At 47.7% G+C, this 19562-nt stretch overlaps 2 protein-coding genes across 18 annotated transcripts in view; one reads left to right on the top strand and one right to left on the bottom strand.

The window, feature by feature from the left end:
• Nucleotides 1-195, bottom strand: part of IWS1 (interacts with SUPT6H, CTD assembly factor 1) — a 41083-nt gene extending 40888 nt beyond the window's left edge. For all 11 annotated transcript variants that reach the window (XR_013518827.1, XR_013518829.1, XR_013518828.1 and 8 more), the window contains exon 1: nucleotides 15-195. Coding sequence is in view for 7 of the 11 variants with exons in the window: in XM_078327038.1 (XP_078183164.1) it covers nucleotides 15-63 (49 nt within the window). In the remaining 4 variants the exon portion in view is untranslated. The remainder of the gene's footprint in view (nucleotides 1-14) is intronic.
• Nucleotides 196-8703: 8508 nt separating this feature from the next.
• Nucleotides 8704-19562, top strand: part of MYO7B (myosin VIIB) — a 91051-nt gene continuing 80192 nt past the window's right edge. For 6 of the 7 annotated variants that reach the window (XR_013518821.1, XR_004744522.3, XR_013518822.1 and 3 more), the window contains exon 1: nucleotides 8704-8801. The gene's annotated coding sequence lies outside the window, so the exon portion shown is untranslated. Of the gene's footprint in view, nucleotides 8802-9252; nucleotides 9391-19562 lie in introns of all 7 variants that reach the window. The other variant, XM_035304144.3, reaches the window with a different exon arrangement.

Below are 19562 nucleotides of genomic sequence, written 5' to 3'. Positions count from 1 at the left end.
CTTCAGTTAAATACCTTTCCCGGGAGAAGCTTGGTCTGGCCTCCGTGGAAGTAACGTTATCATTGATTTTTTATCAATTCCTAGATTCAGTGTCCGCGCCTTGTTTGAACAGCTTTCGAAATACTCTTCCGAAAAAATGAAGACCCGCTCAAATTACTTTTCCGTCATTAGCCACTGTCGTTCCCGTGAGGCCCCGAGGCTCCTGATTCCCGCCGGCAGTAGGCGAGAAAGCGGGTGTTGCACTCTGGGACTTGTAGTGTGACGCCCGGGAGCTGTGATGCGTTACTAACTGGCGCGATCCACAGCGCCTCCTCTCCCGGCGTCTTCCTCTCTTTCATTCTAAATAACGACTTAATTTCCTTGTTAAGAAGGCATTTAGCCAACAGTGAGAAATACACATCTTTGCTTCCAGAAGTGTACAAAGAAGTACACATCTTTGCTTCACCTTCCTGATGAAACACCGAGGAAGATGAAGTTGAACTTGACCTGAGCCCTGTGTTCCTGAAAAACAGCGGGGCTTAAGAAACCCTCTCTTCTATTTGTGTTTCTGGAACGGTACACTGTAAGGAACCACTCATCTCCATGTGACAGATAAAACGCTTGCAGATAATCCCTTTGTTTGTCTGTGACAAGGCCAAACAGAGACCTTTTCCCTTTTTTCTGAGCCTGTTAATAAAGCCAAACAGATCTTCCAAATTCCTGCTCATGATATCGAGTGATTAGCTGAGATTAGAACTCTTCCCCACCCCAAACTAGTTAGACACGGGGAACATTTTCTGTTCACCTGACTGACTGAAACTTCTGATTGCAAAACAATCCCAGCTGTCAATCATTCCACCTTCCTCCCTATAAAAAGCAAAACTATGCTACCAAGACACTGATCATATCTAGAGTGTTCTCCCTATTGCAATAGGCTGAGTAAAATCTATTTCCTTGTTCGTTTTAGTCTTGGACAGGGAGGGGATCATTCTTGCCTTTGATCGGAGGAGGGCCAATAGAGGTTTAAGCAAAGACTCTCCAGGAGGTGTAGACATGTAGAAAAAGAGCCTTTTGTTTGTGATGCAGATATCTGACCCTTCGTTAGCCAGTCAGAGTATGCTGGCAGAACCCAATTATAGGCTCCTAAAGAGGACTTGGGAAGAGAAGAAAGGGTAGAAGTGGTTTCTTTCTGGAAATTCCCATTTTCCTGCAAGAGAGTTCATGAATATTCCTTGCCGATGTGGTGGAAAGAGCACTGAATCCAAATTCCTCCTTTTCAGCCGTGGGAATGACCTTCTCAGGCAGTCTTGAGAATCAGAAGAACAAAGAATTACCAATGTCTGAAACGAAAGGTACAAAATTAAGCTTCCTTCCATTTGATAGAAGATATCAAGGCTCTAGGCCCTCTTCTAATGAGAAGGTGAGAGTATACCTGTGTAAATGGAGGAGGATTAATAGATCAAAATTTTAGGAAGAGTTCAGTGGAAGAAAAGCTTTTAGTTTCAGCACAGATATAAGGCCAACAGTAAGGAAAGTGGTTGGGTTGTAAACAATGCAATTGCCAAATGATAATTACTGAATTTTGGCATTAAAACTAACTGTACTGGATAGAAGCACTCTGGACGCACAACAATGTGCTTAGCTTCAAAGAAGCTTCAGATCTAATTTTTTTACTCAGAAAGCCACCAATTTAGTCAGACAGGACACACCTTTCAAATGAATACAAAGCCTTAGTTAAAGCAGTGTGCTTCTCAGTGTAAACACAGCTTACAGAGAGTTCCCAGAGCTCCTTCCTGCCAGCTGGCTGTCCCTCCGGGACCCTGGTGGAGAAATTCTATAGTGGCACAGATGTGCCATTCTGAATCTTGGCTGCCTTACATTTTCAGGACTGCTGTCTCCCCACGCCTCACACCCAACCCCACCCCACTGCAGTTGGCCCGTGTCGGTGGTAGGGAGGCAGCCAGAAGAGAGGCTATTTCCTACACTAAGGATGCTAAGGACAGAGAAGAATGGAGAGGAAAACTTGCAGCGGTCCACACTTCCTCCCTTAACAGATAACCCAGAGACACTGCATTCCCTAAGTGAATATAACATTTATTTGGAGACATTCTGAAGACACTGCCATCTGCTGAACATGTCAGGGAGCAGGAGGCCACATAATATAAACAATAGCCTGGCACCATCAGAGCTGGAGACTGGGGGCTTAGAGCCCCAGGTTGTGGGTCTATCTCTGGGCTTATTGTGCGTGGTGAGCTGGGACAAGCTACCAGCTTTCTGTGAGCCTCAGTTTTCACGTTTATCAAATGAGAGCGTTGACTCTGGTTTCAAGTCCTCTTAGCTTTTTTCCATGTCAGAGAAGCCAGGTCTCTCAGTCTGACCCACCTTCTTGTGCTTGAGCCACTAGCAAGCCCTACCAGGGAAGATACAAATGAAACTTTACTAGCAAGTTGCTGAACCTCTCTGTGCTTCAACTTCCTCATCTATAAGTTGGAGATAACAATGCCATTTATCTCACAGAATTGTCGTGAAGCCAAATGCACATATATAATTAGATAATATGTTATAATTATATATTAATATATAATATATGATATAATTATATATTTTTATATATATATAATGATTCCTGGGACAGAATATTGTGAAATTAAATAATTCAAACTTTTTTTTTTTTGAGATGGAGTCTTGCTCTGCTGCCCAGGCTGGAGTGCAGTGGTACAATCTTGGCTCACTGCAACCTCTGCCTCTTGGGTTCAAGCAATTCTCTTGCCTCAGCCTCCCAAGTAGGTGGGACTACAGGTGTGCGCCACCGCGCCTGGCTAATTTTTGTATTTTTAGTAGAGATGGGGTTTCACCATGTTGGCCAGTCTGGTCTCAAACTCCTGGCCTCAGGTAATCCACCCACCTCAGTCTTCCAAAGTGCTGGGATAACAGGTGTGAGCCACTGCACCCACCCAAATAATTCAAACTTAAAGCTATTGGAACTTAAATTGTTCTGAGTCTTGAGAGGAATGTGACTATGCAGCCTGAGTCTCGTGACATGCAGCTGCAACTTCTGTCTTTTCCCCCCTGCAAACAATTGAGACAAAGCAGTACCAGAGTTAAAATCCCCTCCTACAGAGTAATAAAGTCATCTTCCTTGGGATGCAGCAATCTGTAACCAATCAAATCACCCCAGCATATGCACTGTCTTAATATGGAAAATGTTATAATCCTGCTAAAATTTTTCTGTCTCTCCCTGTATAAGTGACACCTTAACTTCCCCACTTTGGAATGTTGAACCCATTCATTTGGAGTTGAGGTCTCCTAGGTGGCTATCCAAACACTCAAATAAACCCTGTACATAATCATATTTAACGCATCTTATTATTTAAGATTAGCAATATATATGTTAGGTATTATCCTTATTATTAGGCGCTGTGAAGATACAAAAAATTAACACATGATTTGTGCCTTGAGAAGCTTACGATCCATTAGGAAGTCCTGCTTTGAAAAAAGAAAATGCTAAGAGGTGAATTGTGTAATGTGGGTAACAAGTACCATGGGAATTAAAAGGAGGGTGAGGCTAGAGTGAACAATCAGACTGGCTTCCTGGGAGCGCTGGAGGTGGTATTTGAAAGACAAAAGCAGATTTGGATAGAAAGATAATGTTTTAATCATGGTAAGTTAACAATCCACCAAGTAGTTATGTTGTTATAACAACAACAACAAATTTCAGTGGCTTGACACAATAGTGGTTTAGTTCTTCCTCTTGTTAATGGGCAGCAGGGTCAGTGGTGAGGTGGAAGTGGTGCTCTGCTCCTAGCAGTCATTCAGGGATCCAGGCTCTTCCCAAATTGTGGCCACCGTTTCCCAGGGCCTCAGAACCTCCTGCTGCATGCTCTGCATGCCACCAGCAGATGGAAGAAGAGAGTGTGGAGAATGGTGCAGGACGCTTGAATGGGCCTAGCCTGGATTTGGAGCATATCACTTACCCTCATCCCACGACCCCTTTTAATTGTGAGTGAGGCAGGGAAGAGTATATCACCAAGAGGAAAAGGAAAGTGATCATGGTGAACATGCAGCATTCCAGGCAAGGGTAAGAAATCCACCCCAGTACTTCTTTTCCCAGAAATGAACTTCTTAGCAATGAGCCTAAGCCTCTCACTCTCAACATCTTCCAAGAGCTAGGCAAAGTGTCACTATTGTCATCATAATTAACATCATCAGCATCATTTATTTCCTTTATTGAGTTGACATGTAACCAAGTTTTGCTTTTCTTTATCAGTATCTCAGTCTCCCCAAGGCAATAAGATTAGTCATCAGGATATGTCATTGACCCTGGTCATGGGACAGAGGTCCCATGTTTATGGCCAGTGACCTAGGTTTATAAGCCAGGCCTAAGATAGATTTATCCACTGGATTGCCTAAAGCCCTCTAGAGGGGAGGAGATAAACTTTTCATTTTATGTCCCTACTTTCTCCCTCTTGCTGCCTTGAGTAAATCTCTGGGTAGGTTCCTCAGAGGGTTTATGGTAACAAAAGCACCACCGGAAATGAGTTCTTTCCTCCTCAAAAGAACTGTGGACACCTAGCTGGCCCATCAGGACTTTGGATCCAAGACCTGCCCAGTTGAGGAGCAGCTATCTTGAAGCTGCTGTTCCAGGAGGGTGAAGTACTTGAGTTTGCTGGATGACACAGTCATCTTCTTGGCGTGTCAGAACCGAGATCCTCTAGGAAGCACTCATCCTCCCTGCACACTCCCTCTGAACCGTATCTTCCTGCCATTCAAGGAGCCCAAGGATCAGAGTCACCTCTTCTAGGAGGACATTGGTTCTGGTCCTTGTTGGCCTCCTCTTTCTCCCAGCCTCCAGTGGCACCTGGGCCTGTGAACTATATATTTGTTCCCTACTGGGACTTTGTCCCCCAGAGACATTTGGCAATAATATCTGAAGACATTTTGATTTGTCATCACTAGGGGTGGGGACATAACTAAATGGCTGCTGCTAAATGTTCCACAGTACAGAGGACAACTGCCCTCAAAGAATAATCTAGTCCAAAATGCTAATAGCGCCAACACTGAGAAAGCCTGACTACAGGATAGAGTGTTCCCTGTGATCTACTCTCTTGAACTGTGCACAACTGTGGTTCCAGGGAAGCATTTAAGCCCTGCTTCTCTTCTCAGATATTCCTCTGCCCCAACATCTCGGAAAACAAGGCAACAAAATGGGAAAGGCCTTTCCAACCCTGGGCTAAGGCCAGCAAGTTGGGGAAACATCGTTTTTTAAAATCTCAGAAGACAGAATGTCTCATGCATCACTGGGATGAGGAAGGAGGGGGTCTGGTTTGTCTGAGGGTTGTTGTGGTGTAATGTATCCCAGTAAACACGGACCATGGGGTCAGGTACACCCTAATTCAAACCTCACCTCTGCCCCTTTTGGCTGCATGGCCTAAGCAAGTTTCTTAACCTCTTTGACTTTAGCTTCCTTGCTATGAAATGAGGAGAAGCACCCCTCATTTGCTGAGGTTTAATGAGGGTTGAGTGAGATGGCACAAGCAGAGTCCAGCACAGAGAAAATCCTCATCACACGCTAGCTCTTTCTGAGACTGAGAATTCAAAACTGTTCAGAAGAGTAGTTCAGTCGCAGAGGGCTAAGCTGCCAGCCTTGCTATTTCATAGGGTTGATGGATAATTTGGCTGCTATAGGCTAGACGGGAAGATTAGGACCACCCTAAGCAAGTGACTTCAGGTAGCTCTATGCTATTCTGGTAGAGCTGCAGTGAAAGGCTCGCTGTGCTCTGTGTCAGTCGCTGTGATGACGCTTTAAAGGGCTTGTTCACTGACAGGAATGGAATGAACCACAGGTTGTCCATGGACACATTTCAGCTCCAGTTCAGCTCACAGACGTGTTTCTAAAGGTTAGCAGAATATTCGCATCTTGGGAAATCAACACTATGCTAATTGTGGAAGTAGCACTGGGCTAGGAGGCAGCCAAGCCTGGTCACTTGTGTTACCAAAAAGAGCCTGCCCTCCCTTTCCCCAAGCCATCTTCTTGATTTCCAGGGCTTGAGATCCCTTGGCTATGGAACGCCTGGGGCTCCAGGAGAATCATGCCTCAGGATGTCCCCCTTTGCACCCACTCACACAGCAATCAGACCAGGTTCTTGCAGTCATGGGCACAGTTTTGACTGGGAGGGAGGACTTGGCATGCCGCTTGAGAAAGATTAGCAACATTCGTGCCCACTGTTTCATAAGCTCTCCCTCTGGAATATTCCATAATGACAAAATGCAAACAAAGCTGAGAGCACATATATGTTCGTTGCAGTGTTGTGTATGAGTGTATGATAGCAAAGGATGTACCTCCCAGTGTCCATCCAGGGAGGATGGGTATACAAATGATGGGGCCTGTGTGACATACTGTCACGCTGTCTCCAAAGACCAATGATAAATGTTTGGTACAGTGTTAGAAAGTGCTTGTGATACAATGCTTAACATAAAAGAGAGAGAGAATAGCATTCAGTATCTAAAATGTGTTTTTGTCAAAGTTTGCGTAAGGTAAGAACTGGATGGCAACGTCCTGCAGATTGTTTGGGTCCACACAGACTTTCTTTCCCAATATTTCCTTGCATGAGGGAAGTAGAAAAGGTCCAAAGAGGACTCAGTCTTGGCCCCAGAACAAGGGGTTCACCATCTCTGGGAGCTGCCAGGAGCAGCAATGTCAGTCCTGAAGGAGCTAAAGGATATCTTTCTAAACCAGAGAAACCACGTAGAGCATGAAGCCCAAAAAAGCTAAGTGTTGACCCAGAAAGTGGATGAGATTTTAGGGAGCAGGAGGTAGGGCAGAACTTGGGGGACAGTTCTTGGGGGAACAGGTGGGACGGGGGGGCGGGGGGCTTCCTGAAAGACTTTAAACACTCAGCTCCCTCCAGTGGTCCTTCAAGGCATATCCCAGCATGATTCCCTGTCTTTGGCATGGGCCATTTGGTTGTAAGAGACAGAAACTGCTTCAAGCCATCTCAACAAAAAGAGCACTTAGTAGACAGAACCTGGGGACTCCATGGAGCCTACCCACAAAAGGCACAGGGAACCCTCAAGCAAAGAGGGCCCCCCCTACTGTCTCTGGGGCCACTGGGCCTCCACCTCTGCAGTTTGTCCACCTCTCCTTTTCTCTCCCACCACTGCTTGGCCTGTGTACCCCCAAAAGGCCCATGTTCAGGGTTGCCACCCTGCCTTGACCTCAATTCTAAAAGACAATGGCTCATTCCCACATTTCTGCCTGCAGTTCCCAAGCCCCTCCAAATCCAAGGAAAAGAAAAGAATCTGATTGGCTCTAGTCAGGCCAACTGTAAGGATGACCAAGACCCTTTTATTACCCGACACAAGGTCTATGGCTGAGCAGGTAACTTCCTGCCCCTATTATCCACCCACCTTCAAAGACTTGGATAAATGAGTTCCGCTTGCCCTCATGGGCACTTCCAGGGACTGCCTGGCCCTCCAGTCTGACCCCTCCCAGGGCCCACTGCTGGATGCGCTTCCCTTTCCAACAGTCTGTATTTGCCTCAAATCCAAAGCCCCTTGATCAAGTGCCAGCCTGAGCTTGCCCAGTTTGTTGCCAGGGACCCTTCCAGGAACCTTGTTGTCTGATGATCTTTGTCTCCGTTCTCAGGTTTCCTGATGGCCCTAGACATGCCCCGGGTGTATGATCCTTTCACACTCAACACAGAACACTCTCTTGACCAGGTGTCCAAGCAGTTCTCCAGCAGACTCCAGCCGGATGTCCTATAATTCAATTCACTCGGACACTATTGACCTGGAGTCACAGATCCCACAGGTTAAGGGCTCAGTCTCACAAGACTGCTCCACCTCAGATGCCAGTCTCAAGTCATAGGTTGCCACCTATGCTTCTGACCAACTGTCTCTAGGTCGGGGTTCCCACGCGCGTCCTCAGGTTGGATTTGCTAGGACAGCTCACAGAACTCAGGACGGCACTCATATTGACCCGTTTATGGGAAAGGATTTTACAGACGATTACAGACGAACAGCTACACACAACACAGGTGAGTTGTGTGGGAAGGGTGGGAAGCTTCCATGCCCTCTCCCACATGCCGCCTTCCAGGGACCACAGATGTGTGCAAGCTCATCAAAACTTGTTCAAGAGTTTTACCTTCTCAGAGGTCAGTAGGTGGGGCTGAAAGTTCCAACCCTCTACTCACTAAGTCTTGCCTGCCCGTGACTGACCCCATGCTGAGGCTAGCCAGGACCCCCACACGGTCACCTCCTCACCAGGTGTTATCAAAGGGACTCATTATGAGATGATCACTTGGGAAATTCTAAGGGTTTTAAGAGTTCTGTGACACCAACCAGGAACAAGGACCAAACATATTGTGTTTCATATGATACTATAACCCTCAATTAGAGTGTGGGGTGCCTGGGGGAAGAGCTCCTGCCATGCAGCACCTGGAAGATGCTGAGCCCCTGGGTGGTCAGCTGATTGTCACCATGGGATCTGGCTGGCGGCAAACCCTGTGGCCTCTGGGCCTTGTGCATGGCTGCTCTGCAGAAGGGGCCTGGGTTAAAGAGCAGACATCATGAGGCTCTGCCGGCTGGGGCTGCGGGAGGCGTGTGTGGGAGTGGAAGTGCCCGGTGCCCAGGGACAAAGTCCTGTAATAAATTACGTGGGCCCAGGGTGCTCCCAGTCATTTCCTCTTGGGGCCCTATCTCCTCTTCCTTTGTCCCTTACTCTCTGACACACCCAGAGTCCCAGCACTGCCTCCTTTCCTGGCTCTTTCACAGTGCCTGGGGCGGAGGGGAAAGGAAGTCAGCCAGACCCCCATCCTGACAAGGTAAGGAGGTGCCGGGGGCATGTTCTACCAGTGGGGAAGAGGAAGTCACCTCTCTGAAGAGGGTCATCGGGGCAGGAGGCAGGTCCCCTGGAAATAAGGTGTAACACATACGAGAGAAGCCTTTCAGGCGCCTGGAAACCAGAAACCTCAGCAGGCGATTCGGTCCATTGGGCTGAAGGGCGATCCCCGGGGCTGAGGAGGACAGAAAGAGGCTGTCTAGCTCCCTGCTATGGAAGGACAGACTCCCTGGAGGAAAGGAATGGCAGGTGCCAGGGCTGCCCCCACCCGGAAGCCTCCTCATGACTGGAGGGCCTCACTGTAAAATCATGGGACATCACGGATAGCCTGGGTCCCATGATGAGCCCCTGCCAGATGCCAGCTATGCCACATGTGGCATCCCACTGCGCCCTCACAACACAGTGGTGGAATTGCCTCCATTTTTTGGACACAGAGACTGAGGCCCTTGGAAGTGAAAGTGCCCACAGGAAGAAGCAGAGCCAGATTCGACTCCAAAACCCAGGCTGATCTGCCTTACCCGCGTACCTCGGGCAATCGACATTGGTCACCTCTGGAAGGCCAGGCCCCTGGGGTGAGGCGGAACGGGCCTGGGGTGGGGTAACGGCTGGTGGGGGAAGAGGTGGCTGAGGAGAGGGACCAGGCAGTCCCCCTGGAGCTGTCCATGTGGTGTGTGTCCCATCCCCATTTCACAGAGGACAAAACTTGAGACACAGAGATCGTGAGAGCTGGCTCAGGTCAGACAGCTGAGAGGTGTGGGGCCCCCAAATTACCCATGACGAGGCCTCTCCTTCAGACTCCACTTTGCAACTCTGGACTTAAATTTTGCTCTAGTTTACCAGACCCCGAACTCTGTTTATTAGGATTTTAGTTCGGAGATTCACACACACCCTGAATGAATTATTGTTATCACTTAGCTCATCAGCCCTTTGGGCAGGAAGCCCACCTCATCTCCCTGGACCTGTTGGGGGCCCTATGTCTGTCCCTCAAATGCTACCTCTAAGAGAATACTCCCCAGCCAGCTGTCTTGGGGCCTGCTGCATCCACAGCTCTTAGCACAGGGCTCTGTGGAGAGGCGATACGGCAGGGATGACCTATATGTGTTGATATTGCCTCCTGTTTTACATATGTCAAAAGACAAAATTATAACAAATTTAGCGTAAAGCTCTTAAGTAGCTTTTATGTGCAATTCTAGAATTGGACAACACCCCATTCTGTAGAAAACAATGGATGTTCTGATGAGCCGACCAAAGGAGTCTGGCTTTACAGCCAGAATAGGGCTGAGAGAAACAGAAAACAAAAAGTGGATTAGTCATTTCAAAGTTATTTTCCTTGGAAAGGCCAGAGCGGAGGGAACTTCCTTATCATGCCAGCTGGAACAGGCCCCTCTGGGGCTCCAGCTATTATCTCTCTTCTGATTCTCGGAAGGTCAGATAATCTTAGTTTCGGCCTGGTGGTGTGGAGCTTCAGCATGAATGACTGTTTTGGTCTGGTCTGTTGGCCTCGTGTAGGAGCTCAGGCCAACCCAATGGCCTCCATACATTTTAATTAACACATGTATTTAAATGGTGCTTGTGTTCCCATTCTTGGTCCACATAACAAGCTATTCAGGGAGGAAGAGCCAGAATCCTAGCACATTTTTCACAGAAAAGGACACTGAGATCAAGAAGGGTAAAGGAGGCTGGGGATGGTAGTAGCTCATGCCTGTAATCCCAGCACTTTGGGAGGCTGAGGTGGGAGGATTGCTTGAGTCTACAACATGGGGAGACTCCATCTCTACAGAAGGAGGAGAAGAAAAAAGAACAAGGAAGAAGAAGAAGAGGAGGAAGAAGAAGAAAGAAAGAAGAAGAAATAGGAGGAGAAGGAACAGAAGGAGGAGGAAGAGGAGGAGGAGGAAGAAGAGGAAGAGGAGGAGGAGAAGGAGGAGGAGGGAGGGGAAGGAGAAGGAAGGACTTGACCAAGGCCACTGGACCCTGGGCTGGGTTTCCTTGGGGTTTTTCCATCTCCTGCGCATGCCCAGGTCTCAGCAGAGAATGGACACTTGGCACATGCTGAATGAATGAATGGAGTGCCTAGCAGCACAAGACGAGCTCAGAATGAAGTCAAGGTTTCAAATCGAGTGTCATTGTAGACTCTGTTGACTGCCTTTCCAGCACTGTGTTGTGTGTTCCTTCACTGCCAGCTGGGTAGGTGAGGCTGCAGAGGAAAAGTGACCCTCGTACACTAGAGGCACAGGCCTAGGCATTGAGTGGTCAGAGGAGGAGGTCCTGGGGCCGACAACAGGTGGGGGTAGGAAGAAATGCAGCAGGCTGTGAGGGGAGGTTGCCTTGAGGATGAAAGTGGTGAACAGGGGATGTTCCAGGTGGAGGAAGTGGCATCTGCAAAGACACAGAGCAAAGGAAGTACCAGTAAGGCTTGGGTGCTGTTGGCACCTGGTGAGATGAAATACAGTGGAAGGGAGTGGTAAGTGGTGATCCAGAACTTTCCATGATGATAGAAATGTTCTCTTCTGCACTGTCCAAAACAGTAGCCATTAGCCACAAGTGGCTGTTGAGCACTTGAAGTGTGGCTAGTGCAACTTAGGGTCTGAATTTTTTTTTGAGACAGAGTTTTTCTCTTGTTGCTCAGACTGGAGTGAAATGATCCCGGCTCACTGCAACCTCCACCGCCCAGGTTCAAGCTATTCTCCTGCCTCCGCCTTCTGAGTAGCTAGGATTACAGGCATGCACCACCATACCAGGCTAATTTTTTGTATTTTAGTAGAGACAGGGTTTCTCCATGTTGATCAGGCTGGTCTCAAACTCCCCAATCTCAAGTGATCCCCCTGCCTTGGCCTCCCAAAGTGCTGGGATTACAGGCATGAGCCACCACACCTGGCCCAAGAGTCTGAATTTTTAATTCAACCAATTTAAAGTTAAATAGCCACATGTGGCTAGTGGCTACTATACTGGACAGTGCAGTCTAGAGGGTCTCGCTCATCAGGCTGAGAGAGAGGTGAAGTGGAATAGGCAAACACTTCGGAGCCAAACATTTGCAGATTCAAACCTTGACTCAGTCACCCACCAAAAGCGGGACCTTAAACCTCAGTTTCCTCATCTGTCAAATGGAGTAGCATCGCTTACCTTGCAGGGTTGTTTTACAGCTCATACTAATGAGCAGGTACTGGAAAACGTTTAGCACAGTGCCTGTCTGAGCCCGTACTCTGTTCTGGGGGCTGGGGACAGAATACTGAGGGTATGAAAAGGAACCACAGTGCAGCGGTTTATGCACAACAAGTATATGCATCTATCAATTTCTCTTTTATCCATCGCCTGCCTTATTCAAATACTAAACAGAGCAGAGTGATATGAGGCAGCTTACAGTATACCTGTAATAAAAAGGAATCAAAAATAAAGTAAGTGAGAAGCTGGGACGTAGGGGGAATTAAGGTAGGAAAATACACCGCAGCTGAGAAAAGGTTAGTAAACGAAATGCACATCAGAAAATCCCATATATTTCCTGTAATCCCAGCACTTTGGGAGGCTGAGGCGGGTGGATCACGGGGTCAAGAGATCGAGACCATCCTGGTCAACATGGTGAAACCCCGTCTCTACTAAAAATACAAAAAATTAGCTGGGCACGGTGGCGCGTGCCTGTAATCCCAGCTACTCAGGAGGCTGAGGCAGGAGAATTGCCTGAACCCAGGAGGCGGAGGTTGCGGTGAGCCGAGATTGCGCCATTGCACTCCAGCCTGGGTAACAGGAGCGAAACTTCGTCTCAAAAAAAAAAAAAAAAGAAAATCCCATATATTTGCTAGGCATAGACAGGAAATATGTTCTGAGCTTACAGGTAGTCATGCACCAGCAAAGCTATACAGTAAAGCTTACTAATGTTCTCAAGTTAGGAACAAGCCAGTTCCAAGGGGAAGACCATCTTTCCTGATACAATGTCACGAAGGGGATAGAAAGGGAGAAAATGACATTGGCAGTAACAGTAAATTCAGGAGAGTTTCTTAGGAGCTATTTGTAGAAAGGAAAGAAGATTTCTCAAGGACTATCTCTACATGAAGGAGGGCACCTCCCGGGCTATCTCTACATGAAGGAGTTTCTCAAAGACTATCATAAAAAGGAACAAGGACTTCTTCCAGGGCTATTTCTTTAAAAAAATATCAATAGTTTTTAAGGTACAGGTGTTTTTTTGGTGACACGGGTAAGTTCTTTAGTGGTGATTTGTGAGACTTTGGTGCATCCATCACCATAGCAGTGTACACTGCACTTAATATGTAGTCTTTTTTTTTTTGAGACAGGGTTTTGCTTTTGTTGCCCAGGCTGGAGTGCAGTGTCGCGATCTTGGCTCACTGCAACCTCCACCTCCAAGGTTCAAGCAAGTCTCCTGCCTCAGCGTCCCAAGTACCTGGGATTACAGGCATGTGCCACCAGGCCTGGCTCATTTTTGCATTTTCAGTAGAGACGGGATTTCACCATGTTGGTCAGGGTGCTGTCAAACTTCTGACCTCCAGTAATCTGCCTGCCTCAGCCTCCCAAGTGTTGGGATTAGAGGGATGAGCCACCACAGCCGGCCCAATACGTAGTTTTTTATTGCTCACCCCACTCCAGCATTCCCCAAGTCCCCAAAAGTCCATGTATCATTCTTATGCCTTTGTAGCCTCACAGCTTAGTATCCACTTATAACTGAGAATATATGATATTTGGTTTTCATTCCTGAGTTACTTCACTTAGAATAATGGCCTCCAGCTCCATCCAAGTAGCTGCCCAAGACATTATTTCTTTCCTTTTTTATGGCTGAGTAGTATTCCATAGCATATGTATACCACGTTTTCTTTATCCATTTGTGGGTTGATGATTGGTTCCATATCTTTGCAATTGTGAATTGTGCTGTTATAAACATGCATGTGCAAGTGTCTTTTTCTTTTTCTTTTTTTGAGACAGAGTCTTTCTCTGTCACTCAGGCTGGAGTGCAATGGCGCAATGTCAGCTCACTGCAACTTCCACCTCCCAAGTTCAAGCAATTCTCCTGCCTCAGCCTCCCGAGTAGCTGGGATTATAGGCGTGCTCCACCACACCCAGATAATTTTTGTATTTTTAGTAGAGACTGGGTTTCACCATGTTGGTCAGGCTGGTCTCAAACTCCTGACCTCAAGTGATCACCCACCTCAGCCTCCCAAAGTGCTGAGCCACCACCATGCCCAGCCACAAGTGTCTTTTTTGTATAATGACTTATTTTCCTTTGAGTAGATATCCAGTAGTGGGATTGCTGGATCAAATGATAGATCTACTCTTAGTTCTTTAAGGAATATCCCTACTGTTTTCCATAGTGGTTGTGCTAGTCTACCTTCCCACCAGCGGTGTAAAGTGCTCCTCAAGGGCTGTTTCTAGAATGAAGGGGGCATCCCGTGGGCTTTTGCTCTAACTAATGAAGTGGGGCTTCTCAAGGGATATCTCTAGAATAAAGCAGAGTTTCTCAAGGACCTCCTACAAATGAATGAGGGCTTTTCAAAGTCTATCTCTACAGTAGAGGAAAGTTTCTCAAGGAACTTGAGGGAGAGTTTTTGAAAGGGCACTTATACAGTGAACAGGGGCTTCTCCATGGTGAGGGAGGCTTCTCTGTGGCTGCCTCCATGGTGAAGGGGGCATTTCCATGGCTGTCTTCATGGTGAAGGGGGCTTCTTCAGGGCGGTCTCCACAGTGAATGGCATCTTCTTCTTCTTCTTTTTTTTTTTTTTGATATGAAATTTCACTCTGTCACCAGGCTGGAGTGCAGTGATGTGATCTCGGCTCACTGCAACCTCTGCCTCCCAGGTTCAAGCAATTCTCCTGCCTCAGCCTCCCAAGTAAATAAGACTACAGGCACACACCACCACACCCAGCTAATTTTTATATTTTTTAATAGAGACAGGGTTTCACCATGTTGGCCAGGATGGTCTCAATCTCTTGACCTCATGATCCGCCCGCCTCAGCCTCCCAAAGTACTGGGATTACAGGCGTGAGCCACCACGCCCGGCATGAATGTCATCGTCTTGATGCTGTCTCCACAGTGAAGGAGGCTGTCTCTCCTGTGCTGTCTCCAGGCAGGCCAGCAGCATTGCATGAAAGTGAAGCTTAAGATGAACTGTCCTCAGAATAAGTGTAAACCAAGCTTTTTAATGCAAGGCAGTGAATTACTGAGTGCTGTACAGGGTCCGCTGGTAGCAGAGGGAATCAATTTAGTTCTGATTGAGTGGAACAGCATCAAGGAGTCTGAAGGAAACAGTTGAGCTAGGTATAAAACTGTAGGCTGGACTAAAAGCTAAATGGGCCAACACTCACCTATACCTACACGGGAGCCATAAGGCACCTGAACCCACTTGTGTGTGTCAGGTGTGTGTTGTGTGTACGTGATGGGGATGGATAAACTTGGTCAAATTTGCTCATCCTGTGATGTTGCAGAGGATAGACAGGGTCTTTGCCAAACCCCAGCTCCACATTTCCCCTCTGCAGGGGGAGCAGAGCCCTTCTGGAAGGAGAGATTCTCCTAAGGGGTTCTTCCCCAGGGCACCCTGCCTTCTCTGGCTTCCCCAGGAGGGGCTGTGCCAAGCTGTCCAGGAGCAGGGTCTCCTCCCTGGCGCTGCTATGCCATCGCCGACTGCCTCCTGGGGAAGCTGGGTTTCTCTAGCCACATTGTTGCATGTTGTAGGATTTTGGGCAGTGGGGCGGCTAGGCCCTGTGCCCACTGTGAGATGACAGGATGGAGGACTATGGCTTCACATTCTTACTCTGGGCTTGCCTGGGCAGAAGAAGAGGGAGCCCTCATGGTGATCCAGGGGCACTAATGTGTCTCTAGGCCAGAGAACATCTCTCAGGCACACATACCTCTGGCACTGTCAGTCACGTGGTATTCATGGGAAGGGTATCTTGTGGACATCAGCCTGAACGCTGAGCTGTCCTGTGGGTGTTAGGCTCCCATCCTAAAGAGGGGCATGCTCTTCTTCATGGGGAGCTCTGGGCTGTGGAGACAGGCTGGAGCAGGGCAGTGGAGGGAACTTGAAATCTAGACTCAGGACTCTCACTAGCATGCACTGACAACCCCAGAACCACTGAGAGTGGGGCTGCTGCCTCCTTCAGCTCCTCCTGTTCCTCCCTGACACCTGCACGGGGGCCCTTTCTGTTGGGCCCTCCCATGGCTGGCTCTCCCCTGAGCTTGGCGGCGGGGCTGTGCAGATGGTCATCACTGTCTCAGCAGGGATGGAAGCTCAGGTATCCCAGACAACCCCTGTCGACAGTAGAATCAATGACAAATACAATCTATGGATATGGAAAAGCCAGACGTGACAGAAAGGAGCCATGTGTGAAGTAAAGGTCTCTTCCCTCCTTCCACTCTCCACCCCAATAAATTGTAGTTAACAGTTTAACATAGTTACCTCCCCAAAGTATCTATCTCCTCTCTCTCTTTCTCTGTATATGCATGTATGTATCTCCTGTATTTTCATTTTTGATTATAATTTTGTAGTGATGCAGTCTTGCTTTGTCACCCAGGCTGGAGTGCAGTGGTGCAGTCATAGCTCACTGCAGACTTGGACTCCCAGGTTCAAGTGATCCTCCCACCCCAGCCTCTCAAGTAGCTGGGACTACAGGTCAGCACCAATGCCCAACTAGTATCTCCTATATTTTTAAACAAAAATAACATGATACTATAAAACACAGACCGTTTTTATTACATACTCATATATCAACACATGTATTAGATTGAATCATTTGAAACTGCCAATTTGTGGCCTTCTTCACCTAGAAAAAGGACTACGCTTTTTAAAAAGCTGTGTGGTATGCTACCCAAAGGGCGAAACTGAACCCAGCAGACCTCTGTTGTTGGACGGTTGGTGGTTTGTTGAGTTTTTGCTTGTTTCCTTTTCTTGCTATGACCATCAATGTCTGCACATCTACCTTGATGAACTTTTACAGGTATATTTGCAGGGTATGTTGCTACTAGTGGGATTGCATGGACACAAGGTGTTTACATTTTTGATAGATATTATCAAATTGTCTTCCACAAATGGTGGCACCAGTTTGCCCTCTGCCACAGTGCACGGGCATGCAGGGTCATCTCCAAGGCCACACACAGCGTGGGTCTTCTCGGTGGGCCCACATGCTGCCCAGGGCCCCCTCCTTCCTCTGGCTCCCATTCTGGGTGAGCAGCCACATGCTGGGATGGGATCAGACCCTTCAATTGGGGGACATTGGGAAGTTACCTAGCCTCAACTCTCTAAGGGACAAGTTGGGGAAAATGAAATAACTTGGGTGTGGCACCACCCTGCAGCACAGAACAAGGCCCTGCCAGCAGCAGCTCCCCTTTCCTCTCCTCTGCCCCTGCCCAGGACTTCGTCTGGCCTGGTGTTTGGGAGTACAGGCTCTGACACATCCCTGTCACCCCTAATGCCAAGCCTCAGTTTTTCCAAATATGGATGAGTATGGGAAATAATCATATGTGCCTCACGGGCTTATTGTGCAATGAAAGGGGCACTGTGCATGGAGCTCTTGGCCCAGTAAATGCCCAGTAAGCACTGCTCTTGTAATGATATCAGGGCAACTCAGCCTGTGAATTCTTGGACCCTGGCAGGCCCTCTCCCCAAGGCTGACCATTTATAGTGACCTTTCTGGGGCCCAACTGGGCCCACTAACTGGCCCGGACTAGCCCCGAATTTGGGGTGTTCAGCCCAGATCTAGATTCTAGTGACTGCGCCTCCTCTGGGAGGTGGCCCTTTCAACCTGTGTTCTCTTTGAAGGATGGCTTCCATCCCAGGGAAGGCAGCCAGCTGGTGACACAAGGTAACTTCCAAGTCTTACTTACCCCTCACTCAGCCTCAGATGCCCAAAGAACACTCCCCTGAAACACAAGAATGGTCACCCCCATTCTGGTTCCTGAGATTAGGTAGGACACCGATCTCTGCAGGCTCAGCCACAGTGACCTGCCTCAGGGCTTGACAAAGGGAACTAAGAAGTCATCCTATTCCCACGGAGCGGAAACTTTCAAGCACACCAGTGCTTCTTGTAAGGGGCAATGCTTCACCTGCTTTCCTGGGCAGGGCCATCCATCCATCCATCTCCCACCCACCCATTCATCCAACCATCCAACCACCAATCCATTCATTTGTTTATTCATTCACCTATTCATCCACCAACCTATCCACCGATTCACTTACCCAGTCCAACCCCTAGTCCATCCACCAGCCATCCATCCACTCACCCACCTATTAATCCACTAGTTCATTCATCCATTCATCCATCCACCAATCTATCCATCAGTCCATCAGTGGATCCATCCATCCGCTTATCTATCCATCCAGCTACCCATCCATCCACCTATTTATCCACTAATCTATCCATCTATTCATCCATACACCTATCCATCCACCAACCCATCCATTCATTTACCTGTCCACCCGTCCATCAACCCACCCTTCTATCTACCCACTCATCCATCCACTCATCCATTGGTCCATTCATCTGTCCACTCATCCATCCATTTACTCAGCAAGCATGTTCTAAGTCCTGACTAGTATGAGTAAGGCACTTTCTGGCTCTCAAATTTCTCACAGGTGTGGGACAGACACAAAATATGACACGTAAAAACAGGGATAAATGCTGAGGTCAAAAATTGCAGCCTCTGCATGTGAGGATGTCTGTTCCTGTGTATGTGGGTACATGCATATATGTATGCTTACACATGTGTATGTGTCTGTGTTCCAAATTCATATCAGATCCAGTACAGAGACACTGAGGTAAAAGAGAACATGGGGTGTTTCAGGAACTGCATGATATTCAGTGCGCCCTGTGGGGAAGAGGGGAGATACAAAGCAGGCTGAAAAGGTGGGCAGACTATGATGCTGAAGATCCTTGAATGTCATAAATATATGGCACATCCTTAGCTGTGGACGGCATGACATGGCCAATTTTTGCGTCTCCTAAAGATCACTTGACTGGCGGTATGGAAGATGATTTTTCTGAGAGTCCAGAAGCAGCAAGGCCACCTGGGATGCTTCCATCCTCCCAAGTGAAGGATGGCAGGAGACTAAGGGATGGCAGGAAGAGAAGTGCCTCATTTGTTTGTTTGTTTGTTTTGAGACAGTCTTGCTCTGTCGCCAGGCTGGAGTGCAGTGGTGCAATCTCAGCTCACTGCAACCTCCACCTCCTAGATTCAAGTGACTCTCCTGCCTCAGCCTCCCAAGTAGCTGGGACTACAGGTGAGTGCCACCACGCCCAGCTAGTTTTTGTATTTTTGGTAGAGATGGGGTTTCACCATGTTGGCCAGGATGGTCTCGATCTCCTGACCTCGTGATCCACTGACTTTGGCCTTGCAAAGTGCTGGGATTACAGGCTGTGCCTGGCCAAGTTTTTTCTTCCTTTTAATGTCTTTATCTCATTTTGGGATTAGAGTAACATTGGCCTCATAGAATTAGTTAAAAAGTGTTTCCTCTGCTTTTGTTTCCTGGAAGATATTATGGAGAATTAGCATCATTTCTTCCTTAAACGTTTGGTAGAATTGCCAGTGAAACCATCCACACATGGTGCTTCCTTTTTTGAAAGTTTGCCAATAATTGATTCAACTTCTCTAATAGATATAAGATTTTCAGGTTGTCTATTTCTCCTTGCATGAATTTTGGTGTTTTTGTTTTTCAAGGAATTTGTCCATTTTATCTAAGTTACCAAATGTGTTGTTCTTAATATGTCTTTACTATCCTTTTAATGTCCAGGGGATCAGAGTGATGTCTCCTCT

The sequence above is a fragment of the Callithrix jacchus genome, chromosome 6 (assembly GCF_049354715.1).
Source record: "Callithrix jacchus isolate 240 chromosome 6, calJac240_pri, whole genome shotgun sequence".
NCBI lineage: Eukaryota > Metazoa > Chordata > Mammalia > Primates > Cebidae > Callithrix > Callithrix jacchus.
This window is presented reverse-complemented; position numbering and strand designations above follow the sequence as displayed.